The following is a 20,816-nucleotide window of genomic DNA, read 5'->3' on the forward strand; positions in this document are numbered from 1 at the left end:
AAACCAGCAATTCTAGCAATTCTTTCACATAATAGCTCCTAAAAGGGAATCAAATTTCTTTTTTTTTTTTTTTTTTCCCTGCAGAAAAATCACATGGGGTTCAAAGAGGGAAGGGCTACTTTGCAGGAGAAGGAAGCGGGAATGTGATGAAATAGTTGGGCTAAGAAAAAAAATTGAGGAAGGAGGATTTCCTGTTTGTCTAAAACGAACACAGCTGTGCTTTTGTGGTACCACATACGACTGGATGAGGAGGTTTGTAGGGGAGCAGAGTGGAAATAGCAATAAATGCATGTAATATTAAAACAGTACAAGAAAAGGTTGAAGTGGTGAAAGAAGAGCAGATGTAGAGGTGATGGTTTACTGATGAACGGAGCTGGACTTGATGTAAAAGAGGAAAAAGATGTGAAAGAGGGAATAAAGAAAGACGTTCAGTGCAACAAAGACTTTAAATCACCTTTATGTTTATTGAAAAATGTGTTTACTGTACAGATTTACTACGTTGTTAACACCTTTCATTAACAAACTGCTTGGCTGCCGCTAGAAACCAAAACATAACATCTGCAAATGGCAAACTCAATCAACATCCATGTCAACACAGACTGCCAGACTGGAGAACTAGTCAAACCTATAAATCTTTCACAGAAAGAATGAACCACTAATCATCCAAAAGACGATTTACTCTTAAAACTAGTGAAATGCATTGCAATCATCCTGAATAGAGTTTCTCTCTTATGTTGACATCTATTGGCAATAAGTAATATTTATTAATTACTTCTGCATAACTTAACAATGTGTGATGTTAGAGCTGCAAAATTCACACCAGCTGTAACAGTTGTCTATGATAATTATGAGAACTTAACTGCATAATTATAAGATGTGAAATCATAATTTCTTCCTCTTTTTTTAAAAAGCAGTTTTCTTCCTTTCCTTAGAAAGATCAGGTGATAAACATTTTTTTCATTTCATTCATTATTATTACATCTATGCAAATATGCATCAGCATGCGTCCTATTTATTTATTTATTTTTTTCTAAACAAATTTATCAGAATTCCAAAATGCGTATACATCAACAGCTTTAGTTTTACATGGATGCCAATTCCTGATTTTTTTAATAGGCAACGTCAACAGCACAGTATGAGACACAACTATCCAATGCACAGATATAACAGTATAACAGACTCAGTCGATCACATGGCTTCTTAGCGGTATTGTGGGAATTAGGTTCCGCTCTCAATTTCATAAAAACATATCAACACAAAATTACAAAAATCAGTGTAAGAGTGGCTCCTATTGAAAGATCCATACTACTGCTGCTTGTCATTGGGCAGAAGTACAGAGCACAACAAAACATAGTGACAAGTTAAGGTCATTCAGTTGCATTTTTACATTTACAGATGATTTAAAACCAGGAGCAGCATCACCTTATGTTGATTTATTTCTCTGTTTTATTTCTTCTTGTAGCTGTTACCTATTGAGTGTTAAAGCATTCAAAGCTCCTTTAAACTCTATTAAAATTGACACAAGAGATCAGAATTTTTGATTTATCATCTACTTCCTATTTTATTTCATGTATTTTCCATTTTCAACTACGCCGTAGTTTGCACATGTAACTACCTATTTTCTTTTCTGTGATAAACAGAGGCATTGAATACAATAATAGGCATGAATATGACTACATTTTCATCAAAAAGTTAATGTATACATCATTTGGCTTTCCTAAAATACTGCATGTTGATCTATTGTGGGTGAAGTGATGGCCACATTGTGGAAGTGTCACCTCTTTGTGTAACAGGAGGCAGATGGTTTGAAAAGAGACTGTAATAATTCATCTGTTAAGTGCATCTGAATGAATGTGCCAATAATAAAGCCTCAACGATAAAAGCTTAGCAGAGCTTTTTAAAGATAAGTTCACTTCATATGGTTACAACAATTCAACTATTTACAGTGGTTTGCCCCATTTTTAAGTTATATAGTACAAAGAACAGACAGGCTTTCATTTCCATCACACTACAGTAGATGCTATTTGATAAATCAGTGAAAAAAGACACTTCATAACAAACAGAAAAAAATAGATTAGTGAGCACAAAAAATACCCTTTAACCTGAACATCTGCATTCAGTTCTCCAGTAATACTGCCTGATAGAAAGGCATATTGATCCATGCAGAGAACTATTACTTAAAAACAACAAATAAGACTGAAAAAATATGACTGTTGTACGGGTTTTAGTGTAAAATTGCATTGATAGGCATTAGTTATTAAAATAACTGTGAGTAATTTACAGACTACATTCTGGCATATCAGTGGAGTTAATCTGTTTAATTTATGTGCATGTATAAAAACAGACAGAATGAACACAGACTGATGTTATTTGCATTGGTGTGCATTTTTTCTGGAATATAGTCATTACAAAATGTGCCAGAGCCACATCTTTCACAGTAAAAAGGTCAAAGAACCGCAAACAGTAAGATGAACCTGCAAAGGAGCTTGGCACAGATGATAAGTTGATAAACAATCTGTGCTATTTTTGCATGCTCTGGATGGTTTTACTGTAGGTGTTGTGCTGAATAAAAATGTACTTGAGAAAAGTTTAAGGTTCTAAGTCAAGTTATTTATGAACAAATTGGGAAAAAAAACTAATGAAAATACAACATTCAAGAACAGACTGATGTGGGCTTTGAAAATTATAGTATATGTAATACATATACTTTGTAATAGTTGTGTAGATATACAAGAGATTTTGCTTTAAGTTTAATTTAAGTATTATTGTTAACTAAATCCTCTCAAGGAATTTGAAATTGTAGTTTATATCTAACATATTTTTGTGCTTAAAATTGAATCCAATTATTTAAAAAAATGTGATAAATGATAAGGATGTAAAAATGTAAAAGCCATATTAGTGCATACAGCATGGCCTGTGTGACAGAAGTAAATGAAAATGTCTCATAGAGAGCTAATAATTTATACTCTGCATTGTGCCATATACAGGATGCCTCTGAATCACTGACTTATATGTGTGTTTGGGTGTATGTGTTTTGTAAGTGTGAATCAGTGCAATGCAGATGTACATGATGTGAGTATTTTACCCTGTGTTGAGCCCTGCTCATGTTTTCATGCAAAAAATCTCCAACAGATCTAGTTTTTCTCTGTATTTTTTATGTTGAAGAAACCAGACTGTACTATTTTGAGGTACCCTACAGTGGTTCAGGATTTTTTTTTATCTTTATATTTTATACCACTATACATTTATTATGGCTTCCAGACTCTAAGGTTTATATGTGAGCTTCTAGGGTTCCTTGTCTTCCTGATGTTCATCGATCATGAGGTTATTTAGTACATGAGATATTGGAAACACATTCATCTTTTGTGGGTTTGTAGTCTTTGTTATCTTTTTAGAGGAGCTACAGCGCTCCATTAATATGTTGTGTGAAGCTTCGTGGCTGTTTGTACACAATCCCTACATCCATTTTGATCCTAAAATCAATTGACCAAATGCAGCACCATCACCTCCAGCAGCCAGGTTCAATATGACTCACAAAACCACTGACCACGGCTTTATGAGTAACGGAATTACAGACAAAAGCTGGTGTACAGCAGCCTCAGATATTATTCTGATGTTTTTCTCTTAACTTCTCTCCATGGTCTGCGCATTTTCTTCATCCTGGCCAGTACCATCAGGGAGTTGTTTGCTCCAGTAGTTGCATTGGTCAAAGTTATGAGAGCAAGGAAAGTCTGCAGCATCGCCTCTGTCTAGAACTGGGAAGACATGGTCCACCACCTCACATAAACGGCCAAAGCTGAGAGGGAGGCAACCAGATATTGACAAGTTTTAATGCACAAAACCTTAAATCAGACACACTTAAATCTGATTATAAGATATAAGATCAAAATACACAATATATCTTACGAGGAGATGTTGGTTTTGGCGTGCTCCTGTATCAGCTCCCCCTTGGGATTAACAGTGAAAATCCTGTTCAGAGGAACACCCACCTCCTTGTAGGAATACACATCCTAAAAAAGCATGAGTAAAACCAGCCTTGTTAATACAGTATTCATTTCATTTACCCCAAAAGACCTATACCATCTGTGGCTAAAAATTCCAATACTTTTGTCACCACATACGCTAGCTTTAAAAAGTCAGGTAAAAAGTGCAGTTTCTTAGCTTTTCAGTGGTTTCACATAGGTCTTCTTTGGACATTTATAGAGGCTATAGGGAGTGTATTCAGGCCCTGACATTGGGCAGAATTCCTTCATTTGAGGCTGGAATTTGCTTGGGTGTGGATGTCGACAAAGATTCATTTGGAAGTCCAAAACATCAACGGTATGTCCAAACAGACTACTTATAGCCAACAAATAAAAAAACATTATATTTTAAATTTTTTTAAATTATGAATTCATTAATTTTTACACAAAGCGAATGTAAAATTGTGACTTCAAATGAATCAAATGAAATTGAAGTTCTCCTGATTCAAAATGATACTATAAAAATACGTAATAAAAACTAAATAATCTCTCTCTCTCTTAATTAAGCTATATATTTTATTACCATGTTAGTTGACTATGTTTAATGTTGTGTTGTTACTTGCTAACACAGACAAACACATAAAGAATTGTCTTTGATGTCAGTCAAGTGCATGTACTCTAATTCTTAATATCCAAGTATGTAAGTGGATGTTTGTTTGTGTATGTGCAGTAATCTCACTGTGGCTCTGTTGCCAAAAGCAGCATAGAAGGGTTCAGTGTTAGGGTAGAAAAGGTTCTTGATGTCTGACAGACACTCAATCTTGAACTTCTCTGGTTTCTTCTCGATCACCTCTCTGCAAAACACATAATAATGAACACATTTTTAATATTCATTCATGAAACATTGATAATTATTATGCTCTTATTGAACATTTGAGATTGGACTTTTCATGGCTTCATGACTATTGAATTTATACTACTTTAATATAGTACTAGTAACCTGTGCAAGGCGGAAAAAAGGCTGCTGGGGCTGAGCAGCACTGGACCCATTGGTAGCATGGTTCCCCTCTCATTGACCCAGTGCAGGTAACCTCGAGTCATATCAGCCATCCCAATGGCTCTCGCTGAGCAGTACATGAATTTATAACCATTCCTGTGACAGAGAAAAAAAAAAGAGAGTTTACACTTTGCCACGTAGAAGTCATTACATTTGAGGATTAAGTGGTTGGGAAAATGAATGAAATGACTGATACGTATGTAGCACTCACTGGCTAACTTTGTGGTAGAGACGTGCGATTCCCTGGTGGGTCCAGTCTTTACCCAGTGTGGGAAGGATATGACCCAAGGTGTCAGACCTGCACCACAACAAAACCACAACAAAAGACAGGAAACCTCACATGGTGCTGAGAATTTTCTCCACATATCAAGAGCCAAGCCTGACACCTACTGGTGAAACCTGAAACTAGTCTCTGTGCAGTTAATGTTGTTGTTAGTGGTACTGTCCCCATTAGCTGTCTGTCAACTCCAGTGTTTGCTGTTTTTACCTGGTAATGGTTCCGTCTATATCAGAGATGACTATCTTGTCATCCCAGTTCCACAGATAGATTGTGCCATGGCAACGACAGGTGCCTTGATACTGTGTCGTCACACTAAACACCACATCATTAGGACCCTCCTTCAGCTGCAGGCTGGCCTGGAAAAGACAAATGTACACTCTGAAGCTTTCCCTTTAAAACTGCTTAAAATTAAGCAGTTAATTAATTAAGTTTGGCAACGTAGTGAAGAGGAGTGTGATACCATATAAAAATTTCTATATTAATGCTGTAATTTTACAAGAAAAACACTGAATTAGTAAAGCTAGTAAATTGACGAATTCACAAGAAAATGAACTCTTTCCATGGAAATTTACAACTTAAATACTGACATTTTTAAGTTTTTCCTTGAAATACCTCCCTTCCTCCTACTTGAAATGTTTTGTTTTTTAAAATTTTATCTGTGGTGTCCCTAAAACACCATTGTTTAACAGAAATAGAAATTTTGTAGGCCATGTGCTTTCATTTTTTGTGACTTTGTAAAACTATTCAACTCCTTGTTGCATTATCTCAGTAAATCCTAAATGCAATGTTTGCAGCAGGTTGCTACACAACTTGAGAGTGGCCTTCCTCTATAAACATATCCCTACAGAGCCAAATTAAACTCTGGGAATAAATACCAGCTGCTCTGAGGTGAGCCGAAGAGTCTTCTTATAACAGACACTGGCAGAAGAGACGAGAGGCTCAGACGGGCAGGACTCTGACACCTGATTAGATGATCTGTGGTCTTCATCACTCGAGGAAGACTCATCTTTCATTCTGAAAAATCAAATAGTATGTAAAGTAACTTATTTACATTATGATATTGTTATAAACATGAAATTGGGACAGTACTCACCTGTTTACTGAGGACATGGTGAGTGAACTCTCTCCTCTGTCTCCTCCGGCTTCTGTCACCGAGTCCTAAACAGTAAAAAGGTCAAAGGGCAAAACTCTCACATCCTTTTCCTGCAGATCTTTAATATTTAAACAAGGGGATGATCCTAAATGTGTCTATCTGCACACTTACTGATTTGGAATCACTGTTTCTGCTTCTCCATGAGAACCACCAGCGTCCTCCTTTCTTTGGCATCTTTTCCTTCATAATGTTCTCCACTGAAGCCTGAGGACAACCATGCACATACAACTAAAAACTGACTGAAAATGTAACTCAAATCTCACAGGAAAATGAAAACAAATAGCAAAAACACAAATGAACCTAAAAACCAAAGCACATGAATTTAATAATTTAAAATGCATTGGAAAAATAACAAACACCACATTACAAAGCACTCTGAACTTCTAGTAAATAAGCAAAACTAGAAAAACAGAGAGCAAAGCATGCAACTGAAAAAAATTATAGGGATAAACTTCTGAAGAATGTGACTGGGTGGTAGAGAGGAGAATGCAGAGGGAGACAATAAGACACAAAGAGAAAGAGCTGAGAGAGAGGCAGATAGACAGTGAGACACTTATGACAAAACCAACAAAAATAAACACACAGACATGCTTTGACAAACACCCAAGCAAAGCCAAAAAACATACAGGCTGGGAAGGGCTGGAGCCAAACAGACCAGGGAAGCAGTATGAGAAGAGTCCAAAAGCAGAAAACACATAACTCAAACACCAACACTTAGTTCATACAAACATGGGATGGATGGTGGGAGGAAATAAATAAATGTATGTACGTAAATAAAAGGGAAAAATAAGAGGACAAAGACAACACATTATTAAAGTGTTAGAAAAACAATTTTAAAGCAGTATTTCACCGTGGCAGTGTTGATGTTTGCCATGTGTGTTCACAAACAGCAATTTTCAGCTAAGGCCATGTTACCCTGAGTTTTTATACAAACATTGTCATAATTTTGTTTAAATGTCACTTAAGGTAAAAGCAGTTGCTACAGCAGATTAAACAAATGTGAACACACATGATCTGCTAGCAGTGGGTCAAATATTCAATAAAAAATGAGGGGACTATAAAGGAATTACACTGAAGCTTTAAGCAGCATTAAACTCAAGTGAAACATCAGATTAAGAAAAATGAACAGCAAAATGCTGGGAGTGCACAGGCAAAAGTGATGGGGGAATTTGCAGACCACTACAAGACATCGCACAACCACCTAAAATAATTTAATAATTAAATAACTAAAAAAGAAATCTAAAATGGTATTCTTAACAAATATTTTAAACAGTTTATAGCATAATATAGTTAATGATTTGGAAAAGCCAAAACAGCTTCAAAATCAGAAACAGACAGTGTTTTTCTGACCACATAAAAATATTTACTTTAATGAATAAATATTCATAACACCTGACACATTAAGCAGTTTAGAGGATCAGCATCAAATGGTCACAAAAGATCTAGGTAATTACAATCAACCACACAACCCTGAGGTGTCAGGTAAAAGGGCTGGAACATATAGGCGAGTACATGTAGATAACAAACTGTCAGCGGGAGACAAGTCTGAAAATCTAATCTAAGACTAATGTAATTACATAACTGTGGTGGTCTTACCTGCGGGAGTGGTTTCTGATAGACCTGCATGGCCAACATGACAGGAGCGGCTGTGTTCCAGTTATAATACCTACAATAAATGAAATAATGTTATAATGACTTCTATATCTAAATTAAATCTACAGCTCAGATTCTGATTTCAGGAGAGAATTTATAACAATAATAATGATTTAGTAATAATATATGTATGTTAATTTGAAATGATTTAAATGACCAAAAAATGTACCAAAATACAAATATTCATTAATTTATTTACAGTATTTGTCACAAAACAGAGGGAAATCAGTATATATGTTCTATATTCCATTACGTTAGAAACATGCCTACTGTGTGGAGTTGAAATATGTTCTAGGTATAGTAGTACATACTTGTTTCCTATCTTGACTACCAGGTTAGGGTCATCTATGATGGAGGGGTTTTCAGAGAACTGTTGGTACGACACTGCCCTCTCCAGGAAATGCTCTGTATGACATAACATACACAAACAGTAAAGGCAAAGTCTGAACAAACACATGGTTCCAAGAATGTTGCTGCTTTGTTTTATGTAAAACTGAAGCAGAACACTTGTAATCTTATTTTGTTTTTGTTCAGATATAACAGCAGAGCAAAATAATGATTGACACTTAGCTGACCTCTTGTGATCTCCCTGTTGTCCGTGAGCCCTCCACATAAAGAGATGGCAACATGAGGCAGGTCACCAAATTGGTCCGGCAAACTGTCAACTCCACTGTCCACCCCACTGCTGCCCACTGACTGTGGGGACTGATTGGCGCTCCTCACACTCATCATCATTATGTCCGAGTCCCCTTTCATTGAGCTGCCGCCTCCATCACTGAGGAGAGGCAGAAACACACTCATTCTCACAAACATTCACTGGGTTGGGTTCTTGGTTATGGTTCAAAAGCCACACCTCTACAAAGGTAAATAAAAATGTTCTAAACTCTAATGAGCGCCGATTAGGAGCACAGTTATGGCGCCAACAAGGTGAATTACACCACATCTAAGGGTCCTCTACAGCATACTTGTGTGCATACGGGTTGGGCAGGTATTGTACATGTATGAAGGCGTGCACAGACATGTATATATGTCACAGTACCTTTTAGGAAAGTAGAGTGCAGCTACTTCAGGCTCTAACTCTGTAATGTCATCCAAGTAAACACCATCAGAGCCCAGGTGTTGGCTCCTCTTTTCTAAAAACACACATTACATACTATTTTGAGACTTAGCAATGTATTTTTGTCCTCTGTAAGGGACACAAGTTTCATAGCTTTACTTAAAAATTAAAAAAAAAAAAAAAAAAACTTAAATGCTGTTCAATGTAAAGAACATTCCATAAAAAATGCATGTGAAAAAACTGTTGCATAATGTTGTTTCCAATCAAGACAATAATTTAATGTAAAAAAAAAAAAAAAAAAGTCAAAACAGGCTAAATCACTTGTACTCCAATATTTTGACAAAACCATTTGCATTGTTTCTTTTAAAGTTTGTACCTTTCCTCTTGGACGGTGAATCGGTCCCTCTGACTGGACTTCCTCTATTCCCACCTTTGTCCAGATGACCAGGGAGAATCCTCGGATGCACTGAGCAAGATGTTAAAGCCTCCGTCTCTGCACACGTCACCCCCACATTTTCCACTTCTCTCCCTAAAGGAACAACTGATAGTAGAGAGTTCATTTACTTTTTACACATGAAAACGTGATCACATGGAATTTGCAGATGCATGGGGTTTACATCCTCCATTATTACCTTGCTCCCCCTCAGGCCCGTCCTCAGTCTTCATGGTAATTTGATTGCTGCCTCCATTTTTACTTTCTTCTGCATCCTTGCTCCCACCATGAACAGTGGTTTGGTCTGTCTTGGGGACATAGATAGTGAGTGAAGGGGCTTCAGTGTCATTGATGGCTCTGAAGTGAGTGCTGGCAGACACAGGAATGGACACAGCTGAGGTAGAGTCTTGCATCTGGTGGGAAGTGAGGAAGGATGGCTACAAGAAACAGGCAAACATTATTACTTCATTCTATCAGCTTCGTACAGTTTAGAACATTTCTCTCATTCCTATGTCAACATTTTAGGTAAAGATACGTGAATGAAGACACAATGAAACTGATAATAAAATGAGGCAGAGTGACAGTGTTTGTGTGTAGATACCTGTGCGGCCTGTGGCAGCTCCCCCCACGTCCACAGCATCTCAGGGTTGTCTTTTTTCTGGCCGGCTAGCTCTGAATCACTTTTTGGGGTTGATGAAAGTGAATCATCTAACCTGCTGAGAAGAAAAAGCTTGATTTACAGGTAGAACCATTTCTAGCACAGGTGTCAAACATGTGGCCTGTGGGCCAAAACCGGCCCGCCAAAGGGTCCAATCCAGCCCGTGGGATGAATTTGTGAAGTACAAAAATTACACTGTAGATACTGAATATCAATGGAGTCAACATAGTTTTAATTCAGGTTCCACATACATGCTAATTCAATCTAAAATGGGTCAGACCAGTAAAAGAGTCTCATAATAACCTATAAATAATGAAAATGGCAAATCTTCTCTTTTTTTTAGTGTAAAAAAAAGTTAAATTACGTGAAAATGTTTACATTTACAAACTATCCTTTTAGAAAAAAATGAGAAAAACCCAAACAAATATGAACAGCCTGAAATGTCTTTAGAGAAGCAAGTATCATTTTAACAACATTCTGCTCATTACTAAATGTTTTGTGTACTTGTAATTGTAATGCAAGTTGTAATGTACATGAGTAAATAATAAACTGAGGCAAAATATTGTTAAAATTGCACTTATTTTCCTTAAGACATTTCAGATTGTTCATGTTATTCAGATTTGTAAGGGAACTTTTTTGATGTAAATATTTTCACAATGTAATTTGGCTTTTTTCACTGTTATTATTTTACTGGTCCGGCCCACTTGAGATCATATTGGGCTGTATGTGACCCCTGAACTAAAATGAGTTTGACACCCCTGATCTATAGGAAGGAACTATATTGTATAGCAAACTGTCATTATATTGAAGAACATACTTTTATTTCATTATTTAAATGAAATAAAGCAGCAAATAAAAAAGCACAAACTAGCTGAGTCATTTTCATTGACTAGCTTTAATCAACTGATGGTGACTAACATTCAGAGAAATGAATGAGATACCTAATAGCGGAAGAGAAGTGAGAGGTCTGCTGAGGACAAGAGATGGACAGACCATGGGACGGGGGGATGGACAGGGTCCCCGTGATCATACTAGTACAGAAAAAGGACAAACACAGAACAGAGGAAGGAGGTGAAGACAGATCGACATCTACTCACTGTGAGAACAAAGAAGGTATTAGAAGTGCTTAGTAAATTATGTACAGAATTTAAAATCAAACAATTAAATAGAAGACATGTGCTTTAGACAGCTCATGAAGTTTATCATGAAGTGTGTGTTTGTTGAGGCTGTACATATTACCTTTGTGTCCATTCGGTGCTGGGGTGTGTATGGGTGCTGCTCTTTGCATTGACTGTAGACTGATCACCATATGCAGGTCTGATCACAAACATACATACAGGAGGAGGTCAGCCATAGACCAAAATTATTACTGTTTCACAAACTGTGCTCACTCAGTGATAATTTAATACCAAAGCATAGTTTCTCTGCAAGCCCATAATATATACCTATACACTGTCACCAGTAAAGTCAGAATAAAATACTTTTGCCTCTTCTCATGAAATGATTGTGACATAGATGAAGTGTAACTGGGACTCAGTATGTAATCATTAAATCTGGTCGAAAGGTGATTACTGGTGGGTATAAATAGGGATAAAAAGAGGAAAGTGTCTGAAAACTAAATTATTCCAACACTATGGGCAAACAGTAGGGGTGTGTATTGGCAAGAATCTGGTGATACAATACAAATCACAATGCTAGGATCACAATACAATATATCACGATATATCATGATACTGTTAAAAAGGCAATTTTTTGTTTGTTTCTTTTTTTTTTTAAATGATTATTTTCTTGAAGAATTGAATTACACCAGAAATATGCACAAATATTAAATAAATTTTCATTGGATCAGAACAGGATCTAATGCTATATCACAAAATTTTCCTGTGTTAAAACTTAAATTATGTTTTACAGACATTACAGTTTAAGATCCTGTTCAAATGTTCATATTCTATTAGTTCATAACTAACATCATAACATTATTTTTGTGCAATCCCAACAAAGGAACTAACATAATTTAATAAAAGAGTGTTGAATAATAATGAATAAAATCTAAACAAAAATGAGCCTTCACAATATCTGTATATGAATAAATACCTAAAAATATCGATACAGTATTGTGAAATGAAATATAATAGAAGTGGAACAAAACAAAAGCAACAAAAATAACAAAAAAAACTATGACTGTAAATTTATCTCAGCAATAATATACAACAGATTTTTGCTCTTCAACTGACTGTAATGACACATAATTACCCAGACTACAAGATTAGTCTCCCTGCAGTATAAAACATGGTATGAATCTATGCATTCTTTAATGTTTTTAAGAGCTTCAGGAATTTTCCCGCCCCAGCCACCTAAAAAAAGCTGAGAACCCCTGCAGGAAGGACAGCACTGTGAGCCATTATTTCAAAGAAACAGAGAGCACTGTGGGAACAGGACAAATCTCTGGAGCGCATCCAAGAAACGGGGCTGGTTCTGAAAGCACTCTGCACACATAAACACATGCATGTACACACATGCAGACTCATACATTAACTCTCCTCTGCCTTAATCACTTTAATGATTTCAGTGAATGTACACAGAGCACAACAAATTCCATTTAAGACTGAAATAAACAGCACGAACAAATATCAGGTCCTAGATTCAAATTTAACTCTTTGTTATTTCACAAATCCTAAAAATGGACAAATTTCTGATGAAAATTTTCAGTTTTTCTGTTTGTACAAATTTACATAGTAATCTACACATAGAAACCGAGAACACACTCACTGTTTCTCCACTTAACACAGTTAGAGGAGTTATTGGCAGTGGCTCATCTACTTCACAAACAACACTGTGACTACAGGCAAAACTTGTTTACCACAGCAATGGAACAGACTGACTAGCATTAAATAATCTCCCTCCATCAAGACACACATCATAAAAACATTCAGATAAGACTCTAACAAAAAGTCTCTAACAATGACTAACGGCCAAAACTAAAACAAGAGGGGTTCAGAAATTATGGCGAGAGTAAAGTGTTTTTGTGTCATTTCTAAATAATTCCATAAACAGTGTTGCTCTCACCTGCTGTTGTCACCCTCTCTTTCCTCATCAGAGCTCAGGTCAATGGTAAACATGTCTTCATCTTCTGAGAACTCTTCTCCACTCTCCTCTCTTCTTCCTCCTCCTCCTCCACCACCCTCTGGTCGCATCTTCTTCCTCCTCTTCCTCCTCTTCTTGGTCATCCCTCCATCACTTTGCTGTGGGCCCAGGTTTTGTACAGGAAGTGAGCTGCAGGGGTTGGAATCTACACAACGGGACAGGAAGATGAAAGACGATGAAAAAAATACACACATTTTCACAGATTCTAAATGTGCTTTTCCAACGGGGCTGAATCCTTACCGTGGTGACGAGAACTGCCCCGGCCAAGCTGGGAATCCATTAACTCCGCCCCTATTGACATTATAGGTGATGTCGCCAGGTAGGACGGGACGACTTCCTGTCAGAAAAGGAAACATGCACATGCACATACTGTCATTATGTACAAAAGTCTTGATGCTGGTATCAATAACCATGTGAAACAAGTGAAACTTGAATCTGTCCTTGGTTTTTATTTCTTGTAACTGCATACTATCTTCATTAATATGCAGTGGATGAAACTTGTTTGTTTACATTGTTTTATCTTACTATATTTAAGTACACTGATCTATTTACTGAACAATCTAAACATTAGAGCTGGATGATATGGTGAAAAAGTGCAGTTATTGTGGGTAATGTTGTCATTTCCATTTTGAGTTTTGCTCGCTACCTACTCAGTCATACAAGCTGAAACAAACATTAAAATAAATAGTAGTGGCTTTAATTTTCACATTTTATATAGTACCTGTTTCAAAATCCACTAAATCCAAATGATCACCAATCAACAGCGGCTGTGTTTTTGTTCTCTTTTCTGCAATAAGAACATCCTTAATCCTCCTCTATCTGGGCCTTTAAATTACATCCTTTTGTGATTATAGGCTAAAATTATGATAATGATTGCAAGTCTGTAAAAATGTGAAAATGCAAACAAATTTCTTTACTCATAATGAATGTGTCCTAATTCTGAATATGATAAAAAAAATTGAATGATGTAGGAAAGATAACATGAGGATTAAATGAGTCTTTTCTACATTAAATATTTGATATGGCTCAAAATAACATTCATGTGTGTATAGAAGGAGCTGTGTGTAGTTGATTGATAAGACAGAGATGCTGCTTTTTTTTTTCTTTTTTTTTTAAATGTGGATTCACTTAATCTGCTGGGCTTTGAGCTCAGATTAGCAAAATCACACAGATTTCAATGCAGTGGCAATGCCAGAAAAGCAAACACAAACACAGGCGCAGAGAGGCAGGGGAAGACAGGGAGATGATCCAAATGGTGCAGACTGACACATGCCTTAGAGGACACGTGTTACAACACAGTCCAACACAGCCCAGTTCATTCTGATAAGAGAGGAAAAGAGACAGTGCTTAGGATGTGCACTATCCCCGGTCATGGCTCATCTGCTCAAAGCTCCAGCTTTACTGGGAATGTCTACTAAAAACACTTTGAACTCGGTAATACTGTATATGATGAAGGTTTTACTCCAAATATGTTGGTCTTCTGTCAGAAAAATGTAAAAAAAAAAAAAAAAAAAAAAAAAAAACATACATTTTACTGCACAAATCCCATCTGGATAGAAGATGCACAAATGACATATCATTAGCTTCACAGCATAAAAGTCATAATTTCGGTCAAATTGTAATATCTGCGTAACTTTACTCTCCTAACACTGCTGCTTCATTTTATGCAGACATCACAATTTGGCCAAATATGTGACTTAGGCAATTATGCTATGAGGCTAACAATACATAAATGTATCTTAATGTGTAGTTTATTCACCCATTCAGCAGACAACATCAAAAATCAGTAAAACAACATTCAACATCCCTGACATCTGTTACCTGTAAGGCATGGTATTGCACACAACCACATAAAGTTTCTTTCATATGTTCACCACAGGTGTACATAAAGTCCCGGTTATCTAGCCTGAAGATTAATTTCAGTTGGGACATTCAGTTAATGTTTCACCTTCAGGATCTATTTGCCAACACACACAAGCTCAAACAAATCCTCAGATTTAACTTAACGCTCTGTACAGAGGGACCGGGGGATGGGTGGTACAGACGTGGAGGACTGGGCTTCATGCCAAAAACCCTCTTAAATCATGTATTTGATTGTTTTACATTCAGATGTGACTAACTTAAGGCTAAAGAAAGTACAACATGGAAAAATTGAAAATGAAAAAAAACTGGGTTAAAAAGTGTAAATGAAGTGCATGTGTTTCTGTGTAAGAAAGACAAGGCTTTATATGATGTTGTCTCTTTAATGTTTGAATATTTAATGTTACCCTGTTTTGGTTATTCATTTCTATTGGCACACATGATGTTGTTTTATTCCATTCCTTCATTTTTACATTGATTTGACAGCATCATATTATGTAATCCCTGCCCTCTCTACTTTGATACATTCAAATTTATTCGGAGTGTCATGTTTTCGAGTTTGCTGTACATATCTCTTTTATTGTGTTGTGTTGTTTTCTACGTTTTAGTCTCTTTGCTTGCATCTTGTTTTTTTTTTTTTTTTCTTTTTCCAATTGTATCCTGCTGTTGTGTCCTTCTGCTTTGTCTGTCAAAGCACCTTGTAAGTTCAGTTTTTAAAGGTGCTATATAAATAAGTTATTATTGTTGTTGTTGTTGTTGTTGTTGTTGTTGTTGTGTATGTTGCATGCATTGTGCAAATGAGTCGTTTTGTGTCTTTCTCCTTTATCATGTCAGCCTCATTTTTTTATTTACCTTCCAGTCCATTTTACACACAACACGTCAGCTACAGCCAGTTTCTAGTCTGTGTACAACTGACTATACAGAGGATGATTTTGGCAGAGCTATAAATAGCCGTCTGGTTTTCCACTCAGTACAGAGGGTTACAGAGGGTATGTTAAGGAAGACTATTTGACACATGACCCAAAGACAGACAGTGCCATGGTCATGGTCAAACAGAGTTTCCAAATAACTTTCCTTATTTGTTGAATTTCCACACATTAATATTCCAGATATGAATTGCTGTAATTTTCTGGTCTGGCGAGCAACATTTGAGCCTGCTGACTGTGGTTGTAAGGCTTTTTCAATGTCACAGTAAGCCATAAAAACAGAATCAGACCGTTGTAATTCTTCAGATTAAGTCGTTTCATATTATGACATATTCCTTTTAATACCGAAATTGGAAAACTCTCAGCCTTTATCACCAGTAAGCCTTGTTTACGGCAGATATTTATCCACTTTTCTATCTCTCTATTTTTGTCTCCCTCCCTTTTGTTTATCTCTTACCCACCTTAATCTCTAAAAAACCCTTTTCCATTCCATATATAGACAATGACAATAAAACCTGATCTTAGTTTTTATCTGTATTTCAGCTGAAAACAGTTGGAAGCCATACAGCGATACTTGCAAACATAATCTCATAAACCTACATAAAATTCTATAAACCTAAACCATTCTCTGTGTTGCTTTTTAACAAGATGGCACTGCGATGTTATGCATCTGCAAATCTTGATCAGTAAAAAGCAGCTGTGTGTGCATCTCTCAGATCATACAATGACTCACGTGGAAGATGCTTTTATTTCAAGTGCCCTATGGTATTCCAAATGCACATTCTTGTGAGTTTGTACAACCCTCTGGTGCTATTTACAGTCTGACATGCTTATACCAGCGCTAGAGGTTACCATGCACATGAATAAAAGAGAAGATGAGAAGAGGTGGCCATAATAGAAAAAACATCAAAGCACAATTCCATTAGGAAACAACAGCCTACATTTGAGATTTGTTTTTACTGAGGCACTGCATCAGGGGACAACATAGTGCATAATGTAATTCAGATATTCAGACATGCTCAAATTGAAATTCACATGCTTAAAATGAAGCCAGCCAGTGCCTCTGTGCTCTGTAAACAAGCTTGACTGACCAGTTTTCTATTTTTTCCACTGGTCCCGGTGGTTTATTTCCAGGAAACACTCATGCTGACCAACAGGGTACCACAAAAGGACTGAGACTCTTGTTCCTTTTTGTTGTTTAGCTTTCATTAGACATTGTGCAACCTCAGATCAGCAGATTTCTTAATGATTTCTTTACAATTTGATATAAACAGATGGTATAGTTTATGTGTCATCAGTTGCGTGGCAGGATTTATTTCCACATTCTTTCTGTCTTTCTTTCTGAAGGACATTTCATACTAACAACAGCATTGTGGTAAAATATGTGGTTCTCCTAATTCTTTTCAAGTTAGAGCAGAAATGTCTAACATATTGGAGTAGATTAAAAAATGCCTGAACGCTCTGAGATAGTCTGTGGAGGAAAACTAGATGTAAGCCTGACCATTAGAACATGAACACCCTACATATATACATATCTAGCTATACTATTATATAAAGAAAGCAGGTTGAACCACAGTGACAGAGTACAAAAAGAAAACGTACAGTACTTCCAGTGACCACATGCCTGTGCTTTTGTCACTCTACATGTCCTTCAAATCACTTCTTTGACTTTTTTTTTTGCTTGTTCTTTTATTTTAAAGGCAAAGTACTGTGTGTTAGTTGGAACTCACCAGTGTGTTTTCAGTCTCTTTGACAAAGAAAGCCTCTCCATTTTCTCCCAGTTTCATGTGCAAACTCACTGGCTCTCCATTGATCTCTATATCAACCTGCAGGACAGAAGAAAATATCATGTACAATTCAACATTAACGTCTATTAAACTCCACTATTAGTAATTTTGACTTTTCCAGAGCAGTAATTTTGTAGTTTGGGCTTTTATTCTCATTTTTTATAATGCTTCTTTCCTTGTACGTGCAGTGTTTAAAGCTGTAGTTGTAATGATATTCATCCAAATATAGACACACAGAGGGATATGGTAATAATAATGTTTTGTTTAATGAAATATGTTGCCATGTTTTGCAGTCTATTATGACCCTGTATCATTCTCTCATTGGATCATTTTACCTTTGTGCCACTGCTCTTTTCAAAAGTACCTGAACACAAAAATGCATTCAACACAAGAAATAAAGGCAAGAAAAAGAGGCACAGCACAGAGGGAGGGAGATAATCTCACCAGTTTCTCACGGGACCGTAGCACACCCATCTTGCCGAAGCGGACGTGGAAAGGGGAGCACTGCAGAGAGCCATCGGGCTGTCGGACCACAATGACGTCTATACATCCAGACAGCGTTGCAGGGTTGAGCCCCCTGTACAGCTCCTTGACCTGCACGAACACCTGGCCCGCCAACTGACCCACATAGTTCATGGTCTGAAACTGGACACAGACCAGCAGAGAGAGAGAGAGAGAGAGAGAGAGAGAGAGAGAGAGAAAGGGAGACAAACTGTTTTCTTTCCTTGTGTCTACATAAGCGTGATTAAGCGCATGAGGAGGACAAATGACATTTAATTCACTTAATAGCTGTCAACTGGAGCTCTATTAGCTGTGGCCAAACTCCTGACAGATGAGATACTCCCTGCAACCACAGAACTGCTCTCTCATTCTGACACATTAAAATTGATCCTCTGATTCCAATTACACAAACGCAGGCCGACCTAAAATAAAGACTGACATAGTCTGGTCTCTATTTTTATGTTATGCTTGTGGGTGTGATCAATGTGCAGCTGTAGGGAGGTGAACACTTTTCTTTGTTTCTTCTGTGAAAAACAAAATAATGATATAATCAAATGCTTTTTTTTCTTCCATGTAATACAAGTACAGTTCATCAAGGATAAGATTAGTCATGTGGTGCTCGGCCAGACTCTCTGATCCCCATCCTCTAATGCTGGCTGTCTAGAATGCCAAACATGGCACGGAAGGGGGACATGGACAGGGAAATGTATTCACCAGGGTCAGAGATGGGAGGTGTTGATAGAAGAGGAGAGAGAGAGAGTGAAAGAGGCAAAAAGGAGAAGGTTTTTGTATTGTTTATAACTTTAGAGATATGCTGTTACGCTGCCTTTAACATGTAAACACAAAAAGACTGCTAAGGTCTGTCCTCCTCTGTGTTGGATTACATAAATGACCAACTCAACAACACTGATGATTTAACATGAGTGACCAAAGATGACCCGAGTTATACATTCGCAAATCAAATCCCCGGTATTGGCAAACTGACATCACTGATTATTTAACAACCAGAATATCCCTGGAGTTTTCTGAGCTTCAAGCAAAGGTATAAACATTTATACCATCCCAGCACATATAAAAAGAGGAAAGTTGAGAAGATGAAGCTGAAAATACAACGGGGAGAAAACGATTTAAGATGATGACAAAAGAAACATTCTGGTTCATAAAAGCTGACAAAGCACACACTTGTTAGTGATGACATTAACTATGGCTCTGTTCCATTTGGTTGTGTTTGCCAAGGCTCGAAACCAATACACACAAAGAGGATGCAAGCGTTTTTTGAAGACGCCAATTATACTTGTGTCTTTTCCTCCCTGACTAATCCAAATGTCTGCTGTGACAAAGGTGTGTAGTTAGGAGATGAAAAAATGAGATCTGTGAGAGGGAACATGCTGTTTTTCCTGCACTTTTAGTCTGAAATGTGTCTGACATTGTGAAAATGAAAACACACAATCTCAGACATGCACACACACACACTCATATCACTTTCTTGTCTGCATGATAAAGTGTTCCTAATAATCTCCACCTGCCACCTGCCTGCTTGTGCTGACTCAGATGCTGGCCCTTGATTTACCACAAGCAGACACACACACGAGCATGTTGTGTCTCCATGTGCTCAGGGGACATTATCATACAAACCACAACATGTATAAACCTATTTGTTACTTTCATATTAACTTTAAAACAAGATGTAATCCTCCAGTTTAGTCATTCCTGTTATGGGAAGTCCCCAAAGTGAATGTGTAAACAGATTTATGTCCCAATAATATATTAAAAAAGCATTGTCGCACATCACAGACCACAGATGCACAGACGTGTTGAAGCCTGCCTTAGGCGCAGATGGTTGTAATGTTTTGGCAAACTATGTAGGAACATTTAAAAAACAGTCATCAATTACTGAGCGTCATAGATTGGCGCGCTTCTGCTGTGATGACGAAGCAGACGCACAAAACAGGCCTGCTGCCACTACAGCTCCAAAACACACAACAGTGGTGTGTCGAAGTTATGTGTGCTCTGTGTTTGATTTACTAAAAACAATAGTGTTGAACAAAGCTTCCTCCTGATATTTTCATTTCCATCAGATCTTTATAAATGCCATGGAAGTGTTTGAGTTTATCTCTAATTTTCTATGACCCTATACTCTACCACCTGCAGTAGATGATGTTGTGTGTACACTAAACAAGTTATGAAGTGTCACCTTCTGAGGTGTTAAGTATCTGCATGGCTGAACACAACAGAGGTAAGTGAAACCATAGGTGTTGTTCTAATCTCTGTGTGACCTGTTGCTCAAGGACTCGGATGTGAACTGTTAGACAATAATTATATAATATTTGACCCCTTTGTGTGAG

General features: G+C 37.0%; 1 protein-coding gene across 6 annotated transcripts in view; it reads right to left on the reverse strand.

Moving 5' to 3' along the window:
• Positions 1-448: 448 nt before the first annotated feature.
• The window catches only part of lpin1a (lipin 1a), a 21,545-nt gene continuing 1,177 nt past the window's right edge, over positions 449-20,816 (reverse strand). The window contains exons 2-24 of one of the 6 annotated variants that reach the window (XM_030124578.1): positions 18,415-18,615; positions 17,914-18,009; positions 13,638-13,734; positions 13,320-13,542; positions 11,493-11,570; positions 11,195-11,284; positions 10,197-10,311; positions 9,795-10,032; positions 9,539-9,691; positions 9,145-9,238; positions 8,681-8,880; positions 8,417-8,510; positions 8,049-8,118; positions 7,079-7,165; positions 6,564-6,656; positions 6,393-6,457; positions 6,175-6,313; positions 5,507-5,655; positions 5,231-5,317; positions 4,963-5,115; positions 4,702-4,816; positions 3,907-4,010; positions 449-3,796 (exon numbers count right to left, since the gene is read on the reverse strand). In XM_030124578.1, coding sequence (XP_029980438.1) covers positions 3,625-3,796; positions 3,907-4,010; positions 4,702-4,816; positions 4,963-5,115; positions 5,231-5,317; positions 5,507-5,655; positions 6,175-6,313; positions 6,393-6,457; positions 6,564-6,656; positions 7,079-7,165; positions 8,049-8,118; positions 8,417-8,510; positions 8,681-8,880; positions 9,145-9,238; positions 9,539-9,691; positions 9,795-10,032; positions 10,197-10,311; positions 11,195-11,284; positions 11,493-11,570; positions 13,320-13,542; positions 13,638-13,734; positions 17,914-18,009; positions 18,415-18,606 — 2,904 coding nt within the window. In that variant the 5' untranslated portion in view covers positions 18,607-18,615 and the 3' untranslated portion in view covers positions 449-3,624. Of the gene's footprint in view, positions 3,797-3,906; positions 4,011-4,701; positions 4,817-4,962; positions 5,116-5,230; positions 5,318-5,506; positions 5,656-6,174; positions 6,314-6,392; positions 6,458-6,563; positions 6,657-7,078; positions 7,166-8,048; positions 8,119-8,416; positions 8,511-8,680; positions 8,881-9,144; positions 9,239-9,538; positions 9,704-9,794; positions 10,033-10,196; positions 10,312-11,194; positions 11,285-11,492; positions 11,571-13,319; positions 13,543-13,637; positions 13,735-17,913; positions 18,010-18,414; positions 18,616-20,816 lie in introns of all 6 variants that reach the window. The other 5 variants (XM_030124568.1, XM_030124558.1, XM_030124598.1 and 2 more) reach the window with 5 other exon arrangements.

The sequence above is a fragment of the Sphaeramia orbicularis genome, chromosome 3 (genome assembly GCF_902148855.1).
Source record: "Sphaeramia orbicularis chromosome 3, fSphaOr1.1, whole genome shotgun sequence".
NCBI lineage: Eukaryota > Metazoa > Chordata > Actinopteri > Kurtiformes > Apogonidae > Sphaeramia > Sphaeramia orbicularis.